This window comes from Corythoichthys intestinalis, chromosome 13, assembly GCF_030265065.1.
Source record: "Corythoichthys intestinalis isolate RoL2023-P3 chromosome 13, ASM3026506v1, whole genome shotgun sequence".
Classification (NCBI taxonomy): Eukaryota; Metazoa; Chordata; class Actinopteri; order Syngnathiformes; family Syngnathidae; genus Corythoichthys; species Corythoichthys intestinalis.
The window spans coordinates 17,170,346-17,192,069 of record NC_080407.1 but is presented as its reverse complement, the minus strand read 5'-3'; the positions used below and the strand labels follow the sequence as shown (position 1 = coordinate 17,192,069).

At 39.6% G+C, this 21,724-nt stretch overlaps 2 protein-coding genes across 4 annotated transcripts; one reads left to right on the top strand and one right to left on the bottom strand.

Annotated features, from left to right (window-relative positions):
* The first annotated feature begins 558 nt into the window (after nucleotides 1-558).
* Nucleotides 559-2,149, top strand: LOC130927950 (trichohyalin-like). Its single transcript, XM_057854099.1, has 4 exons — nucleotides 559-667; nucleotides 742-817; nucleotides 865-892; nucleotides 992-2,149. Exons 1-4 carry the CDS (start codon nucleotides 559-561, stop codon nucleotides 2,147-2,149), a joined length of 1,371 nt encoding a protein of 456 aa, XP_057710082.1.
* A 601-nt stretch (nucleotides 2,150-2,750) lies between these two features.
* Nucleotides 2,751-20,886, bottom strand: LOC130928441 (plexin-C1-like). 3 transcript variants are annotated; one of them, XM_057855038.1, is made up of 6 exons: nucleotides 11,374-16,352; nucleotides 9,074-9,349; nucleotides 4,603-4,750; nucleotides 4,402-4,542; nucleotides 4,261-4,335; nucleotides 2,751-3,301 (listed from the first exon to the last, which is right to left on the bottom strand). In XM_057855038.1, exons 3-6 carry the CDS (start codon nucleotides 4,693-4,695, stop codon nucleotides 3,191-3,193), a joined length of 420 nt encoding a protein of 139 aa, XP_057711021.1. In that variant the 5' UTR covers nucleotides 4,696-4,750; nucleotides 9,074-9,349; nucleotides 11,374-16,352; the 3' UTR covers nucleotides 2,751-3,190. The 3 variants fall into 3 exon arrangements, 1 of the variants encoding a protein (XP_057711021.1); XR_009066686.1 differs by lacking the exons at nucleotides 2,751-3,301; nucleotides 4,261-4,335; nucleotides 4,402-4,542; nucleotides 4,603-4,750 and adding exons at nucleotides 20,010-20,071; nucleotides 20,141-20,344; nucleotides 20,404-20,540; nucleotides 20,636-20,886 and having other exon boundaries at nucleotides 9,087-9,349; nucleotides 11,374-16,678; XR_009066687.1 differs by lacking the exons at nucleotides 2,751-3,301; nucleotides 4,261-4,335; nucleotides 4,402-4,542; nucleotides 4,603-4,750 and adding exons at nucleotides 20,010-20,071; nucleotides 20,141-20,344; nucleotides 20,404-20,536; nucleotides 20,636-20,778 and having other exon boundaries at nucleotides 9,087-9,349; nucleotides 11,374-16,678.
* Between the last annotated feature and the right edge of the window lie 838 nt (nucleotides 20,887-21,724).

Here is a 21,724-nt window from a genome sequence, read left to right as displayed (position 1 = left end):
AATGCACTGCCAGCATTGGAAAATCTATGAACTATTGCCTTAAATGCATGGGCTGATATGAGATTCCAATGGCATGCTCCTCATGAGTATCAGAGCTTGTTAAGGGGTTAAGAACCTAAAAGTTGGGAAAGCTCCTGTACAAAAATTTGGCTAAGTTTACCTGTTTGGATGTGAATGTTGTTGCAACACTAGACGTGGCTGCCATTTTATTAATTGTTGGCCTGTGCCTATATCGTTTTGAAACATTAGTGACCATTGAAACGTACGTATCTGTTGAATTTTGTCAAATGTCTATATGAGGCATGTTTGTCACAAATATGTTTAAAAATGAGGCAAAACCCAAAGTGAGCATGTTCACTTATGGTTTTCTTGTCCCTGTAGTCTAAACCTGGGGTATCTGAGTAGGTTCTTAAGGGTATATCAATTTAGTACAGGCAATTCAATGACGTTCCTGCTAAACAAAAATTACAGAAGCAGCACCTGCCTGCCAATTGATTACACCGAATTGGTGAAAAGATGTTTTGTTGGACTGAAAGCCAGCACCCACTGTGGAATTGGATGGGCGCCACTAGTCTTGATGCGGCTGTTTTAGCAGTATCTCGGAGCAAGTGCCTGGCAGAAGCATCTCAGCCTGGTACAGTCGTAGGACATTGGACTATCCCCCAGAGTGAGCTGGTTCAAATCACATCTTCTCAGAATGTACTTTTCCTGGTGTAATACTCCATTCTGTGGTTTAAATAGTGGACATAGAGGTTCTGAGCAGTGATTCTCACTGGCTGGTTGGTCCAGGGGTAGTTTCACTGGACTTGAATCCAGAGTCAGTGGGTTCAAACATTGTGTCTGCTTTTGTTTTCCTGGTTTTAGAACAGAGGACAAATACAAGTTCCAAAGAGTGAATTCCAACAGCTGGATGGAGCAGTGATAGCACAGAAGGCTTGAAAGCAATAGTGACTGGGTTCAAGTATAACCATGAACAACTGGGCTTGAACAGAATATCCGCAAGGAGCGCAAGGAGCGCAAGGAGCGCAAGGAGCGCAAGGAGCGCAAGGAGCGCAAGGAGCGCAAGGAGCGCAAGGAGCGCAAGGAGCGCAAGGAGCGCAAGGAGCGCAAGGAGCGCAAGGAGCGCAAGGAGCGCAAGGAGCGCAAGGAGCGCAAGGAGCGCAAGGAGCGCAAGGAGCGCAAGGAGCGCAAGGAGCGCAAGGAGCGCAAGGAGCGCAAGGAGCGCAAGGAGCGCAAGGAGCGCAAGGAGCGCAAGGAGCGCAAGGAGCGCAAGGAGCGCAAGGAGCGCAAGGAGCGCAAGGAGCGCAAGGAGCGCAAGGAGCGCAAGGAGCGCAAGGAGCGCAAGGAGCGCAAGGAGCGCAAGGAGCGCAAGGAGCGCAAGGAGCGCAAGGAGCGCAAGGAGCGCAAGGAGCGCAAGGAGCGCAAGGAGCGCAAGGAGCGCAAGGAGCGCAAGGAGCGCAAGGAGCGCAAGGAGCGCAAGGAGCGCAAGGAGCGCAAGGAGCGCAAGGAGCGCAAGGAGCGCAAGGAGCGCAAGGAGCGCAAGGAGCGCAAGGAGCGCAAGGAGCGCAAGGAGCGCAAGGAGCGCAAGGAGCGCAAGGAGCGCAAGGAGCGCAAGGAGCGCAAGGAGCGCAAGGAGCGCAAGGAGCGCAAGGAGCGCAAGGAGCGCAAGGAGCGCAAGGAGCGCAAGGAGCGCAAGGAGCGCAAGGAGCGCAAGGAGCGCAAGGAGCGCAAGGAGCGCAAGGAGCGCAAGGAGCGCAAGGAGCGCAAGGAGCGCAAGGAGCGCAAGGAGCGCAAGGAGCGCAAGGAGCGCAAGGAGCGCAAGGAGCGCAAGGAGCGCAAGGAGCGCAAGGAGCGCAAGGAGCGCAAGGAGCGCAAGGAGCGCAAGGAGCGCAAGGAGCGCAAGGAGCGCAAGGAGCGCAAGGAGCGCAAGGAGCGCAAGGAGCGCAAGGAGCGCAAGGAGCGCAAGGAGCGCAAGGAGCGCAAGGAGCGCAAGGAGCGCAAGGAGCGCAAGGAGCGCAAGGAGCGCAAGGAGCGCAAGGAGCGCAAGGAGCGCAAGGAGCGCAAGGAGCGCAAGGAGCGCAAGGAGCGCAAGGAGCGCATTCCCCAGGTTCAAGTCCAGTTAGGTTTGGCAATTGTCTCACCCAAATAATAACGTAGGCTGGCTGATTGCAGTTTGCATTTAAAAAAAAAAAGTGTGTGTGTGTGTGTGTATATATATAAATATATATATATATATGTGTACCACTGGCAAACAAACACCCAGAGTTAAGAGTTAAGAGTTAAGAGCTACCTAAATTTCATAGTAGAGAAGCACTCAACTCTGCTTTTGTCTTTTATACAAGCAGCACAGACCTTCATTTTTGATGTCACGAGGAAAACGTAAATTTAGGCGTAAATAGTACTACCTGATACATTTTACTTTACCAAATTTATGTTTAAAAAAAAAAAGATATTAAAACCAGTGCTTCATGTAGGTTACCCAAGCCCAATTTCAATACATTTTATAAGGAGCAAGATGTAAGAGGTGCGCTTGCATTATTGACTAGCTTGCAAGCTATTAGTCTTCGTCTAGGTTGCGGCAGCTGTCGGCTAGGGTAAAGATACTCAATGATTTTTTTTATCTTGGTGCACCAACTCGAAACCGTTAAAGACTAGCTTCCAATACTTATGTAGTATAAGTGGGTCGTGGATGAAAAAAAATATGCACATGATCATAGCAAAAGTATTTTATTTGTCAGTCTTTTCTGATTGAAACGCAACACAGCATGATTCACATTTGAAAAGTTTTTTTTTTAAATCCTGGTGGCCACCAGTCCGTACTATTTTTGCACAGGGGTAACATGCCGTCACAGTCACTTAAACACCACCAAAACCTGAGAGTATTTTCCAACACTGGCTGCGCGTTGGAAAGAAACACTCACTCCTTAATCAGTTTATTTGGCCACATTGGTGGTAGAGCACACAGAAACATCCAAAGTGACATCATGGCAAAACACACAACTCTGAGTGAACAGTTATACTGGTGAGCAATATATATTTACATCAGTTGCCCGCCGTTTGTCAACAGTGTTTACATTCTTTAGCATTGAATGTCAACTGCACCTGCACCATCCAAGTTGAACAAACATTTTACAAGCATTTTGTATTTATCTTGGCCAGAGAAATAGGAGTCATCCCATTTTGTCTTGAGTTACAACACTCCTTCTGTACTCCAGGGGCAGCTCTTCATCCCCTCGAAGAGGTCCCTCCCCTTCCTTAGCCCCTCCCCCAGGAGGCCAATATGCTCCAGCTCCGCCTCCACCTGCAACGAAAGAATAAAGGGTGGGTCAAGACACCGCAATCTGAGAGACAGCAAGAACCAAAAGTGGTATTTGGTATGTGGCAAAATAGATTTTGTCCTGTTGCATATTCTTCCCATGCGGCAAAATGGATTTTGCCATGTGGCATTTTTTTCCCCATGTGTCAAAATTAGATTTTACTATGTGGCAAAATGGATTTTGCCATATGGCATTTTTTTTGCGATGTAGGAAAATTTTACCTCATATGAAAATCAATTTTGCCACATGGCTAATAAAAAAATGCCACATGCCAAAATCAATTTTGCCACATAACCCCAAAAATGCCACATGGGTAAAAAACAAATGCCACATGCCAAAATCAATTATGCCACATGGCTAATAAAAAAATGCCACATAACCCCAAAAATGCCACATGGGTAAAAAAAAATGCCACATGGAAAAACCAATTTTGCCAAATGGCGAACAAAATGCCACATGGAAAAAGAAACGCCACGTGCCAAAATCAATTGTGCCACGTGGGTAAAAATAAAACAAACTAAAAAAGCCACATGCCAAAATCACCACATGGCTAAAAAAAAAAAAGGCCACATAGCAAAAAAAAAAAAAAGCCACATGCCAAAATCAATTTTTCCATATGGCTAAAATAAAATAATGCCACATGGAAAAACCAATTTTGCCACATGGCTAAAAAAAGAAATGCCGCATGCCATAAACAATTGTGCCACATAACCCCAAAAATGCCACATGGAAAAAAAAATGCCACATGCCAAAATCAATTGTGCCATATGGCTAAAAAAATAATGCCACATGGCAAAATCAATTTTGCCACATGGCCCAAAAAAAATATGCCACATGGCAAAATTCATTTTGCCACATGGCAAATACCACTTTTCGTTCTCGACCCTGCTGCTCTAATGAATGCTTAATTTGTGGTGCGAAAAGCTATTGCAACAATATTGACCTCTGGAAAGTATCGCTGGATTATCTTGTAGCGTTCCTTCAGCGCCGCTCCTTCATTGAACTCGGTCTCGTGCTTCTAAAAGATGAAAACACCCATAAGTTCACTCGGATGTCCTTGAAACATAGTCTCGTATCCAATGACCTTTGACTCTTCGCGGAAGAAGTCCTCAAACTCGGCGCGCGTGATGGCCGGCTGCTCCGCGACCAGCCGGTAGTACTCTTTGACTTCCTGCTTGTACTTTGGAATGTCTTTGGCGTACAGCAGCTTGTTGGTGGGCGTGTGCTAGGCAGAGAAACCAGTGTGAGGAGGCGGGCGCCCGAGCCGAATGGGAATGAACCTTACCTTGCCCAGCTGCGTGTCGCTGAGGAAGAAGGAGTCCATGAAGGCCTGAGCGATAACAGACAAGCTGCCATCCAGGTGCGGACTTTTGTCCATGTCGAAGACAAACTGAGGATTCTTCAGGATGTTTACCCAGAAGCGCAGTGGTTAGCTGCAAATAGGAAAAAAACAGAAGACTTGTTATCCATGGTTATATATGGTCTTTTTACAGCCTGATATTAATGTTCATTATTTACTAGACATGGTCATTATTTATTATACATGGTATGAAACTACACCCTGCTATGAATGATGATTGTTTTGTCTTGCTAGACATAGTTATTGTTTACTATACATGGTGTAAAATTATACCTTACTTTAAATAATCATTATTTACTAGGGCTGCAGCTATCGAATATTTTAGCAATCGAGTATTTGACTGAAAATTCAATTGAGTAATCGAGTAATTGGATAAAACAATTTAAGGTAAGGAGCAATTCTGAATATACACGAGAAAAGACATTTCATCTAATATTGAACCATTTTCAGTCAATCAATTTCTTTATTTTCGATGTAAATTGTTAAAAACAGCCAACAATTACATCTCAGAAATGACTACAAAAAAAAATTTTTTTTTTTTTTTTTTTTTTTTTTACTGTTTTCACTCAAAAACTTCTAGATCTTATGGGGAAAAAAAATCTTATTTCTTACCTAAAAAACTCATTACGCTTGATAACACCCTAGGGCTGCAGCTATCGATTATTTTAGTAGTTGATTAATAGAGGAACTAGTTAGTTCGAATAATCAAGTACTCGGATAAACATGAAAAAATTTAAATACCTGAGCTGGGCCTCAAATGATATGGAAAAAAATAAGGATCTACATATGTACATCTAAAGAACAATTGGCTAACCTACATAGCAAAAGTCCACTAACTTAAATGCAATAAAATACTTTTTTTTTTTTTTTTTTTTTTTACAATGCTCTTAAATGGTTCAGACACAACATTAGCTCAAACAAAAACCTAGCTTATGTTGGTCTTAACAGGGAGCAGCTGGATTTGGCCATGTAAAATGAGGCAGACTAGAGGGCAGTGTATCCACCCAAATCAATGAAACTAAATGCAAACACTTTCAAAAACAAACCATGACAATGCCACTTTAATTAAACGACTACTCGAAGCAGCAAAATTTAATTTGAATCTTTTTTTCCTAATCGAATACTCGAGTTCATCTAATAATCGTTGCAGCAAGCACTATTATTTATACATGGTGTAAACTTATACCTCACTATACGTGGTCATTATTTTGTGCCTTGGTCATTATTTACTATCAATGGTGTAAAATTATGCCTTGTTATACATGTCGTTATTTATTATACATGGTGTAAAATTATACCCTAATATAAATAGTCATTATTTTGTGCCTTATATACATGGTTATTGTTTACTATTCATTGGGTAAAATTATGCCTGAATATGCATGTTTTTTTTAATATTCATTATGTAAAATTATACCTTACTATACTATACATGTTCATTACTTAATATACATGGTATAAAACTACACTCTGCTATTAATGGTCATTTTGTGCCTTACTATACATGGTTATTATTTACTATACAAAGTGTAAAATTATGCCTTGTTGTACATGGCCATTTCTCACTCTGCATGGTGTAAAATTATACCTTCGTATACTATACTATACTATACCATACTATACTATAAAGAGTCATTATTTTGTGCTTCGCTATACATAGTTATTTTTTACTATTCATGGTGTAAAATTATACTTTACTATACATGGTCATTACTTATTATACATGGTATAAAACTACACCCAGCTGTAAATATTCATTATTTTGTGCCTTGCTATACATGGTCATTATTTACTGTACAAAGTGTAAAATTATGCCTTGCTATAAAAGGTCATTATTTCTTAAACGGTGTAAAATTATGCCTTACTGTGAATGGTCATTATTTTGTGCCTTGCTATACATGGTTATTGTTTACTATTCATGGTGTAAAATTATACCTTACCATACTATACATGGTCATTACTTTCTACACATGGCATAGAATTATTTTCATTCTTGTATGCCTTGTTATAATTCGACAAATTAATCAATTTTTAATACATGTTGTTTAATAACATGACACTTGGATATCCAATTTTGCCTTTTTATAATTTAACAAATAGTCATCATGGGTCTTATTTAATACTTTGTTATACTATTGTAATATTCGGGCTTGTTATACGTGGTCATTAAAAAAAAAAAAAAAGACACTCAATATATGGCGGAAAACACTTAAAGCCAAAAGAACTATTGTGTTTGATAGAACGATATGTCTAAATGCTGCCATGGCAGATTCATGGCGTATTAAGTCCCCAAACTATTTTTAATTTGTCCGTTTTACCCGTTTACAGACGTCGCGCAACCGCTTTTGTTTCAACCTAGCCATAAAAACAAGGTATATAATCGTATTTATTATTCAAAATGTATGTCATTTTTAGCTTAGAATCATGAATTGATGTTTAATGTTTATAAAAAAAAAAGAAACGACTTTAAAAATTATTCACTTGCGTATTTTAAACAAATTACGTCACAATGAAAAAATTAGCGTCTGTAAAAAGTCACAGATATCTACCTCATAACAATCACTTTATTTTTTTTTTCGTTCGTGTCGCATTTTCCCCAATATTTTAGATAATAAATAACTGATCCAAAATAATTTTGGAAAAAAAAAAAAAAAAAACATTTTAAAGGGTAAATACATAAAAATGAATATCTCGACCACTCCTTGATGTCTGCAAATTCTGCATCGCGACCCTTGTTATATTATAGGGTTTTGCTGTTTATATAAAAAAAAAAAAAAAAAAAAAAAAAAAAAAAAAAAGCCCTCCTGTTAAAACCCCTTAATGCCTAAATTTATTTCCAATAATAAAAAAAATGTTTTGGGTGTGTTTTTACCTTCAAATAGATGCTAAATTAAGTTGAAAGTGATAATTTGAATATAGCCCATAAAATAGGCATACATTTAGGTATGATGCCAATTAGCGACAACAGGCAATTAAGTAAAACAAATGGCAAAAACGGCACATGTTCCCATCTCAGGTCTGAACACACTTTTATTGATACATCTTTTTTCACTGCTAGTGAAATTATTGTTTCTGTTTAAGCACAGATGTACATTGCACTTTTCACATTTGAAAACGCTCGCTCTGCCCCTTACAATTTGGGAGTTTGCAACGTTGCTGCACATTTTGGGCATTCGGCACCAGTGTTGTTAATCTTACTGAAAAAAGTAATTAATTATAGTTACAAATTACTTCTCCCAAAAAGTAATTGCCTTAGTAACTCAATTACCTGAATATAAGAGTAATTAGTTACTTGGCAAAGTAATTGGTGATAATTACTTTTTTTTTTTCCCCTCAAAAAAAAAACAACAAAAAAACAAAAAAAAAAACAACAAAAAAAAAACATTGGCTACACTATGTGAAGTTTTTTGTGAAGGTTTTTGGTACAATTGGCCCGAGCCCAATTCTTTACCCTAATTTACCCTTTACCCTGAATCAACTGTTAAAAGTTGTTAAAATTGCTCCAATTATTGCATTAGTTCCCTTCTCTCTACTTTCGACATATGAAAGTTTTAAAACTGTTTCATCATTTAAAGATATTCAAGCCAAGATTTTGCCGATTTAGATGTATTTTAGATAAAAAGTTACTTAGGTTCGCTAGGAAGGTTCTCTACAACAGAGCCGTCCTAAAAAGTCTACTGCTTTAAGATGGCGGCTGTCTACTAACTCATTTAGTGCCACGTCTGTCATTTTGCATCTAGTTATATCTATGTACAGTACATGTGATATCTACCATGTCTACCATAACATGCGGGCGTAGTTTGTAGGCTATCAGCTACAACATGTATTATTGGAGCTACCTAGCATCGCGTTTGCTCGGCGTCACAACTTTCTTGCCTCCTCCCTACTCCTGCTCTGCTCTGTCGTCTCGGAGAGTCCGTCTCCCTCAGACTTTTCGACCAATATAGTAACGCATGCCTTTCCGTCTTCAGTAACTGTAACGGCGTTGCCAAGATGTGAAAAGGAATTAATTAGATTACCCACTACTGAAAAAAATAACGCCGTTAGTAACGCCGTTATATTGTAACGCCGTTATTAACAACACTGTTTGGCACAATGTTACCACTGGCTCCTATGTCTGGTTGGCTCAGTATCGGATCTATTTTCCCTGTGAATACATCAAATGAGTGCACCAGACCTCTTGTGTTGCAAAGCACAAAAATATCTGTATCCCCATTTGTATGGCTTTTAGGGGATGTATTGTTTTCAGCTCAATCTGACCTTGAACCATTTGTTCATCTACACACAACATTTGGGAGAGCTTGAAATTTGGGGAGAAGTGTGTCAATTAGTAATCTAATTTTGTAAATCTTTGTTGGGTGCCATGTTGTCACATAAATGAAGTGTTATTTCTTACCATCTGTCTCGGGTCATGGCATCTGCTACTATCGGAATTCGAGTTACACTGGACCAGTACAGCATGAACAAGTTTTGCAGAGTTCTGCTGTTTTTCAGTTCTCCAAGGTATCCTGTTTCTTTTTGATGTAGTAGCTCTTGCAGGTGCAGCACTGGTGGTTGGAGGTGGATGAGGCGGCCCATCAGCATCTGCCCTTTCACTGAGAGCACTCTCATCATCAGTTTTGGTCAGATGTGCTTGCTTAGCGTAAAAAAGCCGCTGCATTCATTTGTATTTCTGCAGAACAATAAGGAACAGAAATTACGGTTATAATTTCAATATAAAATGTGTTGAAAACCATCAACTAGGCCTGTCGCGATAACAAATTTTAGTGTGCGATAATTTCATAAATTATTGCGATATGCGATATTATTGCACCCCCCCAATTAGAATTTTTTTTTTACAACAACACTGTGAGAATACAGTATATATTAATAGATCATGTACACCCATTTAAATGCAATAAATGTTTACTCTTAAATAGAGCTGTCCCGACTAGTCGACATAGTCGACGTCATTGATGACGTAAATCCGTCGACGAGCACAACATCCCGTCGACGGTTGATGAAGGGTTAAAAAAATATATGCGCGGAAAGTTCAGAATGTCAGATGCTCTGTATGCAAGTGGGGAAAGCGGCACAAAGCCAAAAAAGCGCACCAGAGTGTCCAAAACATTGACTTATTTCAAAGAAACAAAGGAGCGTACACTCTTCCGTCCTGTCTCTTCAATGCCAAGCTTGGCTGCACGCAGGCCGTGAATAAACACCTCAAGCGCCGTAACCCAGTTTTTTTTTTCTTTTCATTTTTTGTACACCAGAGGGTGCTGTCGCCTTACTAAATAATAATGTTTCATTGACAATGGGCCTATAAGTGCTATTAGTATTGTTCTTAATGCTAACTGAAAGGTTTATTTCATGTTATGGTTTATTTTATGGTATAGAAAATTATATAAGGTTAAAAGGTCATAAATATATACAGTACATACAGTGATTGCACTTAAGGGAGAGATTGTTAATTGGTAATAAATTAAGGTAAAGGCAATTCATATAGGCAATTTATTGATATATAAATAAGGTTTAAAAGGAAAAAGGTGAAAAGTTTTCGTTAATTTCTAATTGTGTTGTTTTATTTGTGTGCACCGTAGCTTTTACAGTGTGATTACATCAAGGATGGAATAAAAGTTGTAAACCATCAGTTTAAGAGACCATCTTTTCAATCGGGATGATACACTAGTTAATTCTATCAGCATTTGAACTCATTGTTTATTTGTGATTTATTATTGTTATTTACGAGTTTATTTGTACTTTAATAAATAATTTAAGTGTTCCAATATGTTTTTTTGTGAATTGATAAGCGTCAACAAAAATTTCATTGCTAAATTAGAAAACAAAAAACAAAAAAATATATTTTTTTTAATTATTAGATTAGTCGACTAATCATAAAAATAGTCGGCTGACTAATCGGGAGAAAATTAGTCGTTTGGGACAGCCCTACTTCATTTCAATGGTAAGCGTCACCTTTTTTTTTTTCTTTCTCCACCTGCACTAAACTTAAACTGCACTAAACCAAAAACAGAACTAAAATGCATTTTGCGTAGTTAGTAACAAGGAAGCCGAACTTTTAAAAGCACGTCAGCAGCACACGGGCACGCAGGTGCACGCGAGGCGATAAATCGCAGCTGAAAAATTTTCGCCTTCATTTTTAATTACCGTGCGATAAATGGAATTATTGCATATTGCGACAGGCTTACCATCAACATACGTATACTTCTGTTTGATAGTTAGCAGCACATGCTGTGTTCATTTTTCATTAGAGAAATAAATCAATAGCAATTACATTGTTTATGCAACACGTTATGTTTGTTATGTCTACAAATGATATAAAACGTGAAAGAAATAAAACGTGTCTAAAAGCACACGTGACGTGTGCACCGTTGCATACAAAGGATGCGTTCATTTTTTTGTTCTTTAGAAAAATAATCACTACAAATGCCCTTTTTTATGCAACACGTTACTTTTGTAATGTTTACAGATGATAACGAGAGTGATAGTTTATAGATAAAACGCGTGCGAGTGTTGCAGACCGGCGACAAACAACGCATTTACGTTTGCGGGGTGGCGGGAACACCGGCTGTGGCGAAAACGCTACAAACCAAAATCGTCATAGAGCTTCAAAAATACTCATCAAAGAAACTATCTCATCGTGTTAGCAACACAAGTACACAATAAGACGGTACATATTTTTTATTTCAGCTGACTTACCATGAATTGGACGAATTAGTCAAGTTGGTGCGCAGGAGTTCGACGTAACTTTCATCTTGAATGTCGCGGTGCGGAAAAGGAAGTGGTGTTGTTTCTGGTCGGACCCGACTGAAACTAATGCTTGAAAAAGGTTCCCAGGCATGTGTTTGCAATTAATCTACCGGCAGTGAACAAAGGCAGACGATATTTTGGCCGCTTTCAAAGCGGGAACGGTATGATGCCGAATCGCCACATACGGCGTTAAGGGGTTGTTAAAAATCTTTCTTCCCCCAGAAAATTGAGATTTTAAACTGTCCAGTGATGCATCACACATGCATATAGGACAATTTTCAAATTTGGCCAAATTGGTGATACTTTTCCAGCCGTTCTTCACATTCTAGTTGGGCAAACTACGATACAAGGAAATATATTTATTGATATATATATTTAAAAAGGCGACAAAACAATAGATATCTTACGTAAAACTAGATTTCTAATACGCGCATTCAGCCAGTGGGAATAAATGTCATCTCATAAATGTTGCCCTTGTCGGCCATTTTGCGTCAGAAATGTTCGATAAGTATTACTCAAGTGTACATACTTTATAATAGACTTTAGTTACTCAGTTTTCGAACAATTCTTAAAACAATTTTTATTTCAGGCTTTTTTTTTTTTTTTTCTTTGACAGTAAGAGTTGCTCCGGTCCATTTGACTGGGAGGGCAGCCCAGCCCCCTGCCGTTCAAAATGGTTCGGACGTCCATAGTTTACAATGTACAGTGGGGCAAATAAGTATTTAGTCAACCACTAATTGTGCAAGTTCTCCCACTTGCAAATATTAGAGAGGCCTGTAATTGTCAACATGGGTAAACCTCAACCATAAGAGACAGAATGTGGGGAACCCCCCCCCAGAAAATCATATTGTTTGATTTTTAAAGAATTTTTTGGGCAAATCATGGTGGAAAATACGTATTTGGTCAATACCAAAAGTTCATCTCAATATTTTGTTAATTACCCTTTGTTAGCAATAACGGAGGTCAAACGTTTTCACAAGCTTTTCACACACTTTTGCTGGTATTTTGGCCCATTCCTCCATGCAGATCTCTACAGCAGTGATGTTTTGGGGCTGTCGTTGGGCAACACGGACTTTCAACTCCCTCCACAGATCCTCTATGGGGTTGAGATCTGGAGACTGGCTAGGCCACTCCAGGACCTTGAAATGCTTCTTACGAAGCCACTCCTTTGTTGCCCTGGCTGTATGTTTGGGCTCATTGTCATGCTGAAAGACCCAGCCACGTCTCATCTTCAATGCCCTTGCTGATGGAAGGAGATTTTCACTCAAAATCTCTCGATACATGGCCCCATTCATTCTTTCCTTTACACAGATCAGTCGTCCAGGTCCCTTTGCAGAAAAACAGCCCCAAAGCATGACGTTTCCACCCCCTGCTTCACAGTGGGTATGGTGTTCTTCGGATGCAATTCAGTATTCTTTCTCCTCCAAACACGAGAACCTGTGTTTCTACCAAAAAGTTCTATTTTGGTTTCATCTGACCATAACACATTCTCCCAGTCCTCTTCTGGATCATCCATATGCTCTCTAGCGAACCGCAGACGGGCCTGGACGTGTACTTTCTTCAGCAGGGGGACACGTCTGGCAGTGCAGGATTTGAGTCCCTGGCGGCGCTTTGTGTTAGTGATAGTAGCTTTTGTTACTGTGGTCCCAGCTCTCTGTAGGTCATTCACTAGGTCCCCCCCGTGTGGTTCTGGGATTTTTGCTCACCGTTTTGATGCCAAGAGGTGAGATCGAGGGAGATTATCAGTAGTCTTGTATGTCTTCCATTTTCTAATAATTGCTCCCACAGTTGATTTCTTTACACCAAGCTTTTTATCAATTGCAGATTCAGTCTTCCCAGCCTGGTGCAGGTCTACAATTTTGTGTCTCGACAGCTCTTTGGTCTTGGCCATAGTGGAGTTTGGAGTGTGACTAACTGAAGTTGTGGACAGGTGTTTTTTATACCGATAATGAGTTAAAACAAGTTCCATTAATACAGGTAACGAGTAGAGCTTCGTTACACCTCTTTGACAGTCAGAAATCTTGCTTGTTTGTGTAGGTGACCAAATACTTATTTTCCACTCTAATTTGGAAATAAATTACTTCAAAATCCATTTGATTTTCTGTTTTTTTCCCCCACATTCTGTCTGTCATGGTTGAGGTTTACCCATGTTGACAATTACAGGTCTAGTAGTAGAACTTGCACAATTGGTGGTTGACTAAATACTTACCGTAGATATGCTTTTTAGGAGAAATCAACAGTCAAAGGCAGCCCTTAACTAAATGGATGCCTAAAAATAAAAATTGACTGCTTTACGCATGTGTACATGAGATTATATTTTAACAAATATTTTGTACTGTCGTTTATTTGAAGCAACACTAGGTAACTTTTCAGTTCTGATCAGTGGACAAAAAGTTGCAGTGTTTTTGCTTTAAGAAAGACAGTTTCCCCATTAGGACAAGCACACACCCGCATGGTGTTGTGAAATCATGGTCGCCTGCAGATGGATTCAATGACATTTCTGTTTCCAGCGGCTGTGTGAATGATGAAGAGTAAAAAGGTAATGAATCCAGTTGTGGCTAAACAATAGCATACGACAGTTAGCAACCATGTGTGTGGGTGCTCCGCCATCGAGTGAAAGCCGGATCTAAGTCGCAGTAAATTTGTTTTTTGTTTTACATAAAAGCAACAAGTTTTATTTTTACATACCTGTTATTGTTGGTGCTTTCCCAGTCCTTCGTTAATCTCGCGTTGGGCAAAACTAATATTACACACCTAGAAAACCAAAAAATACTTTGGTCCGACAAGGAAAAAAAAACAAAAACAGTAAATCTCATAGATGAAACTACATTCTGATATACACTTTGACCTATTCGGACCTTGTCAGCCATTTTGCGCCAGAGAGGTTTCAGACAGTATTAATATTGTCGTTAATGGAGTTCAACTAAATAGCAACTACATCCTTAAAATTTGTCATAAATTCAGGCTTCAGCTTAGCAAAGTGCCACCTTCGACAGTCTTTGGAAAAAAAAAAAAAAAAGATGTCCAACCCATTTGACTGTCAAGGCTGGCCAGCCCCCTCCCGGTCCAAACGGATCAGACGTCTATCGCTGCCAGTATAAAAATGTTGCTTCTAATGTGACCCCTGACACACTAAAACATGATCATTCAATATATACTGTGGTATTAAAACTTATCTGAACCTTTTGAAATTTCTCACATTTCTGCATAAATTCACCGTCAAATAAGATCTGGTCTTTGTCAAAATCACACAGATGGAAAAAACAGTCTGCTTCAACTAAAACCACCCAAACATCTATAGGTTTTCATATTTTAATGATAGCATGCAAACAATGACAGACAGGGGAAAAATAAGCGAACCCTCTGCCTAAGAAGACTTAAAGAGCAATTGAAACCAATTTTTACCAAACAATTTAAGTCCAGTGCCAATCCCCGGTGAGTGGTTCAAAGCATTATAAAACACACACCTAGTAAGATTTGTCCTAAAGAGAAGCATTGTCTGATGTGAATCGCGGCTCCGTCAAAAGAGCTGTCTGAAGACCTGCCATCAAGGACTGTGGATTCGTATAAAGCTGGGAAAGGATACAAAACCATCTCTAAAAGTCTGGATGTTCATCAATCGACAGTCAAAGAAGTTGTCTACAATGGAGAGTTTGGCATTGTTGCTTCTCTCCAAAGGAGTGGCCGTCCACCAAAGATGACGCCAAGAGTTCAGCGCAGAATACTCAGATAAAAAAAGAACTCGTGCGTGCCTGCTTAACACTTACAGAAATCACTGGCACAGTCTGATATCTATATGCACACATCAACTATACGTAAAACTGGCCAAGAATTGTCTTCATGGGAGGACTCCACGGAGGAAGCCACTGCTGTCTAAAAAATGTTGGTCGTTTAATGCTCGCGAAAAGGCACTTGGACACTCCACAGAAGTTTTTGGCAAAATATTTTGTGCACCGATGAAACCAAAGTTGAATTATTTGGGAGTAATACACAACATCATGTGTGGAGGAAAAATGGAACAGCTCACCAACATCAACACCTCATCCCCACCGTGAAGCATGGTGGAGGGAGCATGATGATTTGTGGCTATTTTGCTAGTTCAGGGCCTGGACACCTTGGAATCATTAATGGAAGAATGATTTCAAAAGTATCAGGATGTTTTGCAGGAAAACCTGAGTTTGTCTGTCGGGCAGTTAAACTTAACAAGAGGATGGATGCTCCAACAAGACAATGATCCAAAACGAAGTAAATCAACTTCAGAATGGTTTCAGAAAAACAAAATACACGTTCTGGAGTGGCCAAGTCAAAGTCCAAACTTGAACCCCATTGAGATGCTGTGGCATCACCTAAAGACAGCGATTCATGCCAGACATCCGAGGAATCTGACTGAACTAAAGAAGTTTTGTCAAGAAGAATGGGCCAAGATCATTCCTGATCGATGTGCTAGACTGATCTGCAGCTACAGGAAGCGTCTGGTTGAAGTTATTGCTGCCAAAAGGGAGGGACACTAAATATTAAACGTGTTGGTTCACTTATTTTTCACCTCCTTCTGTCATTGTTTGCATACTATCCTCATTAAAATATGAAAACCTATGAATATTTGGGTGGTTTTACTTAACACATTTTTTTCATCTGTGTGATTTTAACAAAGTCAGACAACATTTGATGATTTTATGCAGAAATGTGAGAAATTCCGAACGGTTCAGATACTTTGTCATACCACTGCACATTGGATGTTAAATGTTAGTCCAAATAGACAGTGATGGTCACAAATTTTAGTGGACTAAATAATTCCCCTTACAGCCGCTGCAATAGAAATCTTGATGCAAGACTCCATAAACTTTCGCAAAGTACTCATGTTTGTTGTAACTGTTCACTGACTTCCTGCATTTATCATTTTGGATATTAGATAGTGGTAATCTTGCTTATTGACTGTACACATGGTCGGGCACGGTAGTGATCTTTGAAGGCGTTCTGGCGGCGAGGCGGTGCCGTCTTCCAGCTGATGCTAACTTGCGTCCAGCGGACAGGGGTAACTTGCGTCGGGCGCTTCTGCAGAAGGCTCTGGATTTCGCCGATGGCTCGCGGGCAAACGAACGCAGGGCTGCGGCGATCTTAGATGGATCGCCTTCAATTTTTTTAAAGGCCTTCACTGCAGCCTGGGCCGAGGCGGTGAAGGACTTGTCGCTTTTGACTAGAGCAGACAGCTTCTGGCACATGGTATTAAATTCAAATGCGGCGGCTTGATGCGACGCTGGAAATAAACACCCGCTAATATTAGTCATCAGATCTTTGAGTTAAATGTGCAGGGGTGTAACGGTACACAAAAATCTCGGTTCGGTACGTACCTCGGTTTTGAGGTCACGGTTCGGTTCATTTTCGGTACATTAAGAAAAGGAAAATGTAGGGTTGTTCCGATCATGTTTTTTTTTCTCCCGATCCGATCGTTTCAGTATCTGCCGATCCCGATATTCCCCGATCCGATTATTTTTTTTTTGCTCCCGATTCAATTCCAATCATTCCCGATAATTTTTCCCGATCATATACATTTTGGCAATGCATTAAGAAAAAAATGAATAAAACTCGGACGAATATATATGTATTCAACATACAGTACATAAGTACTGTATTTGTTTATTATGACAATAAATCCTCAAGATGGCATTTACATTATTAACATTCTTTCTGTGAGAGGGATCCACGGATAGAAAGACTTGTGACTTTGTATATTGTGACTAAATATTGCCATCTAGTGTATTTGTTGAGCTTTCAGTAAATGATACTGTAGCCATGGCCAAATGCATGATGGGAAGTGGAACCATGACTGTGCATTAGTGCTACCAATTGATATATCTTCTCTGCATTGGGAAATAACATAAGGTGTTAAGAAAAAGATCAATTGCTACCTTGCTTCCCATGATATTTCTAATCGTAGGGAGAGGGATTGTAAGGCTTTAGCCAATTAAAAAAAGGCTCCAAATGCTGCCAAAATTCACTCTACTCATTTTACGCTGCCTTTTATCTCTATATAGGTAAATCGGCGCCATTACAGGTTGAGCGCGACAATGCGTGAGTGGGTCGTGCAGTGCATGCATTAATTATATTAAATATTTTAACGTGATGCATTTTAAAAAGAATGAATTACCGCCGTTATCGGGATACATTTGATAACCCTACCTTAAGCCTACACTAAAGCCTCTGGATGAGTGTATCATATTATGTCTGTAACGTTAAATACAATTAGAAAACGATTTAATTAAAATATATATATATATTAAAAAAAGGCATGACCGATAATTTTTTGCCAATTCCGATACTTTGAAAATGACATGATCGGACCCGATCGACTAGTTGTTGATTACACAACTTTGTGCTTTCAACAATAAGAACATTAGCCTACACCAGTGCTTCTCAATTATTTTCTGTTACGTCCCCCCGAAGACGTAAACCTTCCGCGCCCCCCCCAATTCTCTGCCACCACTGTAAGTATACTGTAGTATCATTTGTATATAAAATTCATATTATTAAAAGTACAACTCTGCATAACATTGTGTTCTTTCTAATATTAAAGTAAAATGTAATATAGATCAACTTAGAATGCATAACATTGTGTTCTTTTCTTATATTAAATTAAAATGTAATATAGATCAACTAACAATAAAGGGAAAAAAAACATCCATTCTGTAAAAATTAGGGCCGTCAAAAATATCGCGTTAACGGGCGGTAATTAATTTTTAAAAATTAATCACGTGAAAATATTTGACGCAATTAACGCACATGCCCCACGCAAACAGATTAAAATGACAGCACAGTGCAATGCCAACTTGTTGTGTTTTTTGGAGTTTTGTCGCCCTCTGCTGGCGCTTGGGTGCGACTGATTTTATGGGCTTAAGCACCCATGAGCATTGTGTAATTATTGACATCAACAATGGTGGGCTACCCGTTTATTTTTTGATTGAAAATTTTACAAATTTTATTCAAACGTAAACATTAAGAGGGGTTTTAATATAAAATTTCTGTAACTTGTACTGACATTTATCTTAAGTACAAGTCTTTCTATCCATGGATCGCTTTAAGAGAATTTTAATGTAAATGCCATCTTGTTTTTTTGTTATAATAAACAAATACAGTACTTATGTACCGTATGTTGAATGTATATATCCGTCTTGTGTCTTCTTTCCATTCCCAGAAAAATTTACAGAAAAATATGTCATATTTTATAGATGGTTTGAATTGGGATTAATTACGATTAAATAATTTTTAAGCTGAAATTAAATCGATTAAAAATTTGAATCGCTTGATAGCCCAAATAAAAATACACTCGATACATTTTTTGACTGTTTGATGCTGAAAAATAAAATTTAATAAAATCAATAAATAATAATAAATTCAAATTGATCAGCAATATTAACTCATTAGGACAATCAGTCAAACAATTAGACCGAAAAAAACAAAAATTAACACAACAAAAGGACAGTGTCATTGGAGAGAGGGACAGTATTTATTTTTGCTGCATGCAGTATTAGCGCCTTTGCTATGGTGTGGGGTTATTTTGCACTGAGCAGCTTGGTATGCCACCTTATATGATGCTGACAGTGCTCGCTGGTTTACCAATGTAACACTTACAAAGCGGGAGAACTGTTGGCAATATTTGGCACTCGCTGAAAAAAATAATTCCTGCTCTCCGCTGCAAAAGTAAACAGTCTGGTCTTTCCTCATCTCCCACTGTATTAAAAGTCAAAGCCAAAAGCTAAATGCTACATATGCTTCGTCATATTTCCTTGTCTAATCTTTTCATATCTCCAGAGCTCTTTGCTGTGTGCTCGTTTTGTTCAAAAATACTGCGCACACACTAAAAATTAGTGGCACTGCCACCCACTGAGTGGATGTGACATTACACTTGATGTAGTATTCATTTATATTGTATATTTTATGTTGTATAACTTTAGTTCCTACATGTTTTGTTGTGGTAGGAGGGTTTTGTATTGAACACGGGGCCGTGTTGGTTATTATTATAGCAGAGAAGACAACAGTAAATCAACAAAGACAAGTCAACTGTGCCCCAATCTACAACTGAAGAGATCTGATGGACTCAAAAAGTGGGTTACGATTGCATATTAGTTTGAAAATCGACCGGATCCACCGTATTTTTACACGAGTGACTTCCGGTCTGCCCGATCCTAGCTACCGGTAGTAGTATTGACGCAGGAGGGTCGCGTCTCGCGTCAAATAATAAACTCTGCCGTTCTTTTCGCGTGCGTCGCGCTTCTGGGACGCGTTTAACACGTACCTGATTGGTGGATTGACTTTAACGCCCGCCTTTCACGGCGGCCATGTTTTCGCGCCGTTGACGTTTCTGGTTATACTGTCCTACCGTGTTGGTCCTCATTATAGTAGAGAAGACGGAGTAAATATAATCTACACAAAGAAACTGTAACCCGATCGACTCACAGCCTTGAAAAGTAAGGGTTACATTACGTCAGAAACTGGTTCGGTACACCTCTGTTCCGAACCGAGCACCACGTACCGAAACGATTCAATACAAATACATGTACCGTTACACCCTTAGTGAATGTTGTAATTACCTTCTGGAGGATCCTGATTCACTTCTTCTACCGCTACCTCCAAACCTGGTTCTTCTGGCCAACTGTCATTGGTCAGACAAATTAATTTAAAATCTAAAAATTCACCCGCATTTGCAAGAATCTCAAATTACCTGGAATAGCACTCGATAGTCGGGCAGCAGTCTGTTGCGGCGTACACATAACCGTCCCCGTCTCCAGTCACGAGACCGTATTTGACCACATTCAAATGTAAACCAGGCGTAGGTCCCGCTTCACGGGTTGCGTGGAGGATGTGGTTATGCTCGTTGCAGATGCTCACCATTGTCGGGAATGTGGGCAGATGACCGTCCGCGCTTCTGAGATGGACAAAAATGTTAGTGACTCTTTTAAATCATTTTGGCATCATGATACTCACAGACTCTGCCTGCCTCGGCTCACTTGAGTACGAAGCAGCGTCACGTTCATTTTGGCGGGACAGTCTGTGTTTCTGCTATTGCCAGGCACTTTTTCAGGGCCTCGTGGCCTTGTGTTAAAATGGCACCTGTAGTCTACCTTAAAAGACAATACAAAGTGCTCTATAGGCCTGGCGGGCCGCCACTTTTTGTATAACTAAAGTATACTTCCTGTACATACATGGCCGACGTTACCTTAAAAATAACTTTCTGACCCTTAGTTGGGTACGTTCGGTCCACCCTCCAGGTGACAGAGTGCAATTTCAGCCAACGCTGAATGTCGTCTTTCGATGACAAGACCATCCGAAAAGTGGCCTTAAAGTCGACGTGATCTTCAGACTTTCCGATGGTGTCGAAATCACAGACGTGATAATCGTAGTTACCTGGCAAATAGGCCTATGAAACACGAGCAGGTTAACATGACCACTTTTAATCGGACTATAAAGACAAGCAGAGGAAAAAGGGAACCTTTAATGCAGGAAACTCGGAAATATTCTTGCTTATACTGTTGCAAGTAAATCTCTTCATCTTCTCACAGGATCTGCTTGTTTAAAACCACACAAACATTTGTCAACTTCACATGGGAAAACTACATTCATAAAATACTAGTTCACGTACGCTACGTAAAAGTGGGATTCGCTGTCACATGAAGGCCAAATACAAAGCTAGCTAACAAGACAAACGTTGCATGTCCAATGATGCTAGCACCATAAAACCATTCTCAGGGGAAAACTATATTCATAAAATATTCATAAACTACCAGTTCGCGTAGGTTAACATAAAAGCGGGATTCGCTGTCATATGAAGGCTAAAAACAAAGCTTGCTAACAAGGAAAACAGCATTTCAAATGATTCCCGCTGCTCCTTCTCCCAAGCTAGCATCATTAATGTTGAAATCAGCGATAAACCATTTTAACTTACCTGTGAAAGGTATTTCCTCCGAATCTACGCATGATTTTTTGGCGATTTGGAGAAAGCGGTTGCTCATTTTGCAGCTGCGGCATGTCGTCAGGGCTCGAGATAACGGAAATAGCACTTTTTACAGCCCGGCTTACTCCGCGTCGACGTGGCGGCCATGTTGGAGGGGGCAACACTCCCAATTAAAGCTATGGACTCACGTTGAAAATACATCAGAACTTGTTAATTTCTCGACACGTAGCTCATATAACTTCATTTTACAACTCATATAACTCCATTTTACAATCACAATTCATTATTTAATGTCAATAAAAACATTTTAATCAAGCAAACGCTGCCCTCATGTGGTCAAATACACATTTTCAT